At 31.2% G+C, this 7,937-nt stretch overlaps 1 protein-coding gene across 8 annotated transcripts; it reads right to left on the reverse strand.

Moving 5' to 3' along the window:
- Positions 1-677: 677 nt before the first annotated feature.
- Positions 678-5,115, reverse strand: LOC107643586 (putative formin-like protein 15b). 8 transcript variants are annotated; one of them, XM_016347271.2, is made up of 11 exons: positions 4,807-5,084; positions 4,479-4,626; positions 2,995-3,095; positions 2,692-2,903; positions 2,247-2,355; positions 2,115-2,165; positions 1,959-2,040; positions 1,667-1,761; positions 1,519-1,590; positions 1,198-1,273; positions 678-1,113 (listed from the first exon to the last, which is right to left on the reverse strand). In XM_016347271.2, exons 5-10 carry the CDS (start codon positions 2,310-2,312, stop codon positions 1,220-1,222), a joined length of 420 nt encoding a protein of 139 aa, XP_016202757.2. In that variant the 5' UTR covers positions 2,313-2,355; positions 2,692-2,903; positions 2,995-3,095; positions 4,479-4,626; positions 4,807-5,084; the 3' UTR covers positions 678-1,113; positions 1,198-1,219. The 8 variants fall into 8 exon arrangements, 7 of the variants coding, with proteins under 7 accessions (XP_016202757.2, XP_088345037.1, XP_088345036.1 ...); XM_088488911.1 differs by having other exon boundaries at positions 2,788-2,903; positions 4,807-5,075; XM_088488910.1 differs by having other exon boundaries at positions 2,247-2,457; positions 2,788-2,903; positions 4,807-5,075.
- Between the last annotated feature and the right edge of the window lie 2,822 nt (positions 5,116-7,937).

Here is a 7,937-nt window from a genome sequence, read left to right on the forward strand (position 1 = left end):
TCTCTTTCTTATACTACTAACACACTCTTCTCTCTCTTTTATATACGCTACTATATATATATATATATATTGAGATATTAATTGTGGTACTAGAGTCTTCTATTTCTACTTCTTTACACTACAAAAAAAAAACACCTATTCAGGTACACTTGAAAAGTGTAGCTAAAAGTGAAAAAAATGATGCCTTAAGCTACGGCTACGCTTTTTGGGATACGGCTACGCTTTTTAGGGTGATTCCTATTCGGCCGTTGCCTATTTTCAAAGGCTACGCTTTTGACGTTTGGGAATACGGTGCGCTTTTCAAGTTATGTTGTCCAGGACCAAAGGCTACACTTTTCAGCTTCTATTTTTACTAGAATAGGCTACGCTTTTCAACACTACTGCATCACGTGTAAAGCATAGCCACATTGTATACCATGGCTACTTTTCATAAATGTAGCCTTAGGTCCCTCATTTTTTTTTTGTATACTATAGCTACTGTATATAAATGTAGCCTTAGGTCTCGTTTATTATTATTATTATTATTATAAAATATTTTAATAATTATTAATACAACATAATATTTAATACTATAATTACATATATAATAATTCTACATTTTTAATTAAATGAGTTAAATATTATAAAATAAAAATAAATACATAATTATACTAAATAATTTTTTTAAATAATCAAAATTATCTGTAACCAAAATATATTTATAATAATGATCCAAAAGTACTAAAATGATATTAATTTTAAATATTCATACATCTCATATTAAAATAAGCATAGCCATATCAAAATAACTATGATATCACTTAGAATTTACTACTAATACTCTACAAAAATATAACCCCTATCTCACTTGCAGGTATCACCTCTGGTCTTATTCGCTTCTCGAACTCATTGTCCGGAGGAGGAATCGCTTCTCGAGCTCATTGTCAATTCATTGAGATAAAACAACAACTTCCCGAGTAGCTAGCTATTAAGATATTGATCATACAGCTGATTTTGCAGGAGTGCTATTCTCTCCATCCTTCTTTGTGACTGGGTTAGATTTCTCTCTCTCGCTTTTTTCAGCTGCTTGGGCATCGCTCCTTGTATCATTCTTTGCACCAGTACCATCTTTTCCTGCATCATCCTACCAAATCAATGAATACAAGTATGTAACCAATAATCCTAGATTATTCTTTGAACCACTAGATGTGAACGAACCTTAGTCTCATTAGTCTTTGTATTATCCTTTCCACTGACTTTGCCTTCCTGGAATAGATTCAGCACCTGACACAGGCTGCACGGATCCAATATCAGTGATGAGAAGGAAGAGCTTAAACAACCATTGATCAGTAGTAGCATACTTCTAAAGTGTGAGTTAACTTTTAATTCATGTCACACACATATCATTGCAAGAATTCAGAGGAGGAGATATGTGCTCAGTTTTACAGGGGAACAAAGTGAAACAGAACCAATAAACCAACCAAACTAGCAACTAGCAGTTGAATAATTTTCTTTTTCCAACCAAGCATAAATCATCACCTTAGTTGCAGCTTCCAGGCTTACAAGGTCTAAGTGGAAGTCAAGCAGTCCAGGTGACCTATCAGCTTGAACCTAGAGCCAAAATAGCAAAATGGAAAGAAGGTAAGTGATCAAATGATATATTCCTTTAGTGCAATTGTTATTATACCTTGCAAAGATAGTGCATCAATGTCATCTTATTGTTAGAAGCATGAGTGTCAGTAAGTTTTAAAAGACTATCCAACTTGAATCCAATTGCGGATCCTACATAAATTAAATAAATAAATAGTAATCCATAAACTGTAAGTTTATGTTAGACAAGATCTAACAGAATCAAATTAAATTTTAATTGCTGAAAAATTAAGGGCCTGTGATTATCCAAACATAGAAAATTGAGAGAGCTAGAACGAAGTCCCAGGGAATGATAAGGACATTAACATTTAAAAGAAAAAAGTACATACCCCTAGTTGTTCCTTGATTTAATGTATTACCCAAAAAAAGAATTTTCTTCATGATCTCCTTCAGCTTGACAGACTTTCGGACCTATTCCCAAGAGAAAATGCAAGAGGTCCAAGAAATGCCAATAACACAGTTTGTTAGTTTCATGCACAATGTACCTCTTCACAAGCAGAGTTCACAGCGTTTAAACTCTTCTTAAATTCTGTAACCTGCAAAAAGAAGAAAGCATAACTGAATCAAAAGTTCAAATCCACAAAACATATAGAAAAATATAGCAAGCACCACCATACCTGAGACAGAAATTGAATCTTGAAAGAGAATACTCTTAACTTTGACTCTACTCGTGGCACCTTCATCAGCTCTAAAAATTCATAGCACACACAATCTTCTGGCTTCTATCTGCATTAAGAAGAATAATTGAGAATCGAAGATCCCACTATTACAAATCTCAATCCAACTATTCTACTCGATAAATAGTCAATTATTAATCCAAGAGACAACCTGCACAACAGACACAAAGAAAACAAAGATGAAACTGCAGAATTTTTTTCTACTATTCAGTTCATAATCAGAAAAGAAACTAGCTTGAAATAGGTGTGAAGAACAATTTTAATCAAGGCTGACAGCATTTGTTTCCACTGTAACTTTGTTAAGAAAGGAAGTGAAATTTCTAATCTTGCCTCAACAGAAACTAATATTATATTGAATTATAAGCCAAATTATGAAGATCATTACCCAAAGTTCCATTCAGAACATATGTAGGGACCAATTCGGAGATTAACTTAAAGTCCAGCTTGCTGCACTACCTTGATGAACTTAACTAAGTCGTACCTATTTGAAAAGTGAATTACTTTTCCTGGAGAAGGTTCATGGCCATTCCAAAACACATAGGTTTGAATAACATCCAACCCTCCCTATTTAGCTTTTTGAATAAGCTCTGGCCACATCTACATGCATTTCCCCCATCAATGAACAATGAGAAAATACAATTAAAAAGAATGATTAATAAAATAAAAACATAATTAAGAAAGAAAGTACCTGAGGTGTGCTTCTGGGGTAGTGTATAGAACCAGAAAACAGAATTTTTTTCTGCCCATTAACAACAATTGCTTTGTGATCATATGTAATAGAAGCTGTCACTGCATAAACCCAGTACAAACATAACACCATCACACAAAGCTTCTTCCCACTCATCACCAAACTTTCCATTTTCTCTTCTCTTATCAACACATTCAAACTAAAAACTAAACTTGAAAAGCTGTTTTTTTTTTTCCATTTTTTTTTAGATTGAGAGGCTTTAACTATGGCTGGTGAAGGAGGTGGTGAAACTTAGAAGCTCCCAAATTGTTTATATACGTTTGAAGATCCAAAGCTATGGGACCTATATCCCTCCTTCCTTCCTTCTAAGGTACTGGACCCCACACGCAACTGCTACTTATACATTCTTAGATAGAGTGACATCAAATTAAGTAGTACAATCCTTGTTCTCTTTAATAGACATTGAGTAAAGCAAAATAAAAAGATAGTAATTATTTGGATATATAGAAAACTAAAATTGGGTATACAAACTAATAAAATGATAAAAAAAATTAAATTATGAAGGGTTTAAGTTTGGCAAGAAACTCATGCTTCTCACGGTGGTTTATAATTTCAAACCGATCTCATTAACCGCGTGAAAAATACTCTTATTATTACTAATTAAGAAGGCCCAAAGTTTGATTTAGTGGCTTTATTAGTTCACTGAGGAATTTTCTTCACTCTTGCACACCAAGAGCCTGGCTGTTCTCAAGAAACAGGTAGGTAAATGAGCATTGGAATTTGGAATCGGTAGCAGCAAGTCTTATTAATGAATATGAGATTTGATATTAAAATTTTTAATTGTAGTTGATAAGAAGAAAGATGGTTAAAAGTGCCAAAAAAAAGCATAAAGCAGAAAGCCAACAAATCAGAAATCTATGGGAATCTGCAGGCTGTGTTTATAGAAATGGATAGCACTCAAGATATAAGCATAAGCCTTCAAACCTTGTCCCAATTGAAGAATAGCTAAGTTCATATTATTCATCTTGAATTATGATTTTTCACAGAACCATTCAGTGGCCAAAGAACTAGCTGAATTAAAAGAGATTGTCCTAAATGGTGAAGATAAAGGAGAAAACAAGGAGAGTACATTTGATCTTGAGAAACACATTGATGCATATCCACTAGTCAGGTACCTGATTTTCAGTCTATTTTCAATTTCAGTTTATCGATTGTATCTATAGTGTTTTTACTATAGAATCCATTATTATCTTAATCTCTTTTGCTTGTTAGAATCTTCTTCCCTATCTATACAGCCGGCACATTTCAGTACTTATTGTTGCTGGTTATTTAACCTCATTTATGAAGAATATAATGTTTTAAAGAACTGTCTTCTTTATGAGCATTTATAAAAAAATCTTATATCACACCAAGGCACGAAAGCTTTAAAGGAATGCTTGTTTCTGTTTTTACTAAGCTTCTAGTTTAGGTTTCAGGAACATTACCTGAGATGGATGAAACATTTTTCAAAAGAATTGTTCTTGTGATTGCTTCGTCTTGCCAACCCCACCTTAGCTTTATTCTTGTTCTTGTTCTTGTGATTACTTCCTGCAGTCTTAGCTCTTAATGATGGTCCTCTCCTGTCATCAGTTTCTGAACATTTGGTACCAACAGTATCAATCATCATAGAAGTTACAATAAAATTCTTAAAAGGAGAAATGAGGGTACGAGAGTTCACTCGCGCCGCAACTTACCCAAACTCCCAAATTGAAAACCCTAAAGTCGGAATCCTAACCCTCGGGAATTTTAGAACAAAATGGGGTGAATACATACCTTCTCCACCACGATGGTGAGCGACGGGATCAGAGGACGATGCTGACGACCGATGTGAGCACGCCGCGAAGACGACTGATGGCTCTCGAGTGGTTAGCGTCGAGTGGGGAAGAGGAGCGGTGAGTGTGGAAGAGGAGTGGCGACACTGATGGTTCTCGAGTAGTGGATGGTGCGACGGCAGAACGTAGTTGAGGTTTGATTAGATAAGTGACGAAGTGTTGGTGGTGACGAGTTGGGGCTCTCGAGTGAAGCACTTCTGTTACGTTTTGTGTTGGTGTATTGGTGAAAATGAAAAAAAAAAAAAAAAAAGACCCAATTTGGTCCTTCAATTTGGTCCTTGTCCATTTTCACAAAAGACAGTCCAAAAAAAAGGACACTTCGACCCTCAACCTTTTTATTTTGGGACAATATAGTCTCTCTATTAAAAAATTCATTAAATAATAATAAAAATTTGGTTTGTGGGAGTTTTATTTGTATTTTATGGGGAGTTTTAAACCTCCACAAAAATCTTTTCAACAATATAACAAATTACTACCATTATCTTTTTCATCCTCATTATTATCATTCCTACTTCTATTATTTTTATTGTGTAACCATACTTTATCATCATCATTATCTCCTCTACCGTCATCATTACCAATACCAATATTATCAACATTAAAGTTCTCTTCTTTCATTTGTTATTCGATGTTATTTTTTTCCTTTAAAAGGTATTGTACTATAATTATTTTTTTTTGTGGCATCATTTTTATCAATGGTTTTTCTTCACTTAACCACCATTGATGAAGAAATTTTTTAAAAACAAAGTTATTAATAGTTTGTGGAGGTTTAAAACCTCCACAAAATACAAATAAAACCCCACAAAACTAATTTTTATTATTATTTAATGAATTTTTTAACAGAGGGACTGTATTATCCCAAAATAAAAAGGTTGAGGGTCGAAGTGTCCCTTTATTTTGGACAGGGATCGCTTTGTCCTTCGTGAAAATGGACAAGGACCGAATTGGGTGTTTACTCAAAAAAAGAATTACCAAGTTTTGAGGGATTTAGTAGTCTTACATAGATTAGACAGCGCTTTAGAAGCGCACCCAAAACGTAATAAATGGGTTATTTTTTAAAAACATTTTTTTTGGTGTAAAAAGTGTCTCCATAGCTATTTAGATAAAGGCTACGCTTTATAAGTGATATTTAAAATATTTAAGGAGACACTTTTAAAGTGATGCCTCAATAGTGTTTCCTATTCTCTTATAAAAAGACACCTTACAAAAAAACGTAGACTACACTTTACAGATATAGCTTAAAAAAATGTAGTTGAATGAGTATTTTTCTTGTAGTGTTATTTATATTTACCATATCTTAATTATTTATTTCACAACATAAATTTTTTTTTTTAAGAAAAAATCATATTCATATTTTGAGTCGGTGCCTTTTTTTGGAACTTGGCTCAACTTGGCTTGGAAATATATCATTTTTGAAAGAATAAATAAAAAAAAAAACTTAGAGAAACTATCCAAAAAGAGCTGATAAAAATAATTATAAAAGATAAAAACGACAAAAAATTTTCAAAAGATAGATTAAAAAATTAAATTGATAAAAATAATCAAACAGCAAACCTCTTTAAATCTTCATTATATATAAGAAAAGTAGAAATATATAGGTAACAAAAACGTCAAGTTTGTTAGAAGTTTCAACCAATGATTGTTAAAAACATTAAAGGTTTTAATAAAAGGAAGGGCAAAATTGAAATTGTTTGAAAATGTCGAAGACAAAAGTAATTAAAACGGTTTAAAGTTTTGAGAGCAAAATTAAAAATTTCTTTAAAATGTTGGAGGCATTTTTTCATACTTTTTTCTTGTTTAATACTATGTTAATTTCAGTTTTTTTTCCGTTGCTTAGACTATACAGCATTTTGTCTATATTTCCTTTGGTGATTTAATTTTATTTTGTTTGTTTGCTTTTCCTTTTATTTTTTGTACAGAGTTTTTGATGCATATCGACTTATTTATTTATATATCACTATTATAATTTAATCCTCAGAACAACTTATCATAAATTATTTATTCAATTTTCATTATTTTTTTCAGTTCTAATCTAAGCAGAATGATTGGTATTCTGCTAATATTTTTGGTCCAAATCGAAAAGGAACATGGAATTCTTGTTTGTAAGAAAATATATCCAGAGACAATGATATGTCAAGGAACTAAGTATATATAACATTAAGGATTCAAAGTTTAATATTTTAAAATAATTAATAATAAATAGATAAGAGTGATAACAACTAATAATATTATTTTTATTAATATATATATTTTTTATGTAATTTTTATACAACAAATCTAATATATGAAAAAGATAACAAAAAATAAAAAAAAATTAAACGTTCTATGTCAATTATCCAAAAAATAACGAGACTTTTAATAAAAAAAAAAATCTATCAATTCAAGCTAGCAACTAATAAAAAGATTAGTAATTTAACATGTTACGTAACTATGCTCCATTAATTTTAAAAAGAAATTATTGACAAAAGGACTAACCAGACTTATAAAATTAAAAATCAAGGAACGGAATTTTTTTATTAAAAGCTAGTAATTCTTCGAAAAAATTGTCTGAATCATAATGAATATTCACTCTGAATTATTTCTCTATCATATATTATTGCACAATAGATCTGTATGGTATTTTTAACAAATAAAATAATTATACATTTTACCAATCTTACACATAGTTAAAATTTAAATAAAAATAAGCTTTTACAACACACATAAAATATATTCTAGGCCAATGAGTAATAGTTCAAATGGCATAGACTCCCCATACTCAATTAAGAGGTTGCGGGTTCGAGTCTCCTATCTTTTCAAATTTTAAGCCAATGAATAATAGCTCAAATGGCATAGTCTCCCCATACTCAATTAAGAGGTTGCGTGTTCGAGTCTCCTATTTTTGGTAAAAAAATATATATATTCTAGAATCACATAAGTATTTTTGACGTTTTATACTTTTATGAAAATGGAAATTATACGATAAATAATTATTTATATTCTTATTTATTATATTAATTTTAGATAAATTTTATGTCAATTTTTTTAATATTTTTTATAAAATAGAATATACGCTTATTTTAATAATTCAGT

This window comes from Arachis ipaensis, chromosome B5, assembly GCF_059453495.1.
Source record: "Arachis ipaensis isolate K30076 ecotype BB chromosome B5, ASM5945349v1, whole genome shotgun sequence".
Taxonomy (NCBI): domain Eukaryota; kingdom Viridiplantae; phylum Streptophyta; class Magnoliopsida; order Fabales; family Fabaceae; genus Arachis; species Arachis ipaensis.

Coding starts and splice junctions, on each gene's coding strand:
- LOC107643586 (XM_088488909.1), bottom strand. CDS start 2,312: ATGAAGGTGCCACGAGTAGAGTCAAAGTTAAGAGTATTCTCTTTCAAG. Junction 2,166..2,246: donor AGATTCAATTTCTGTCTCAG/GTATGGTGGTGC, acceptor TTCTTTTTGCAG/GTTACAGAATTTAAGAAGAG. Junction 2,041..2,114: donor TGAACTCTGCTTGTGAAGAG/GTACATTGTGCA, acceptor TCTTGGGAATAG/GTCCGAAAGTCTGTCAAGCT.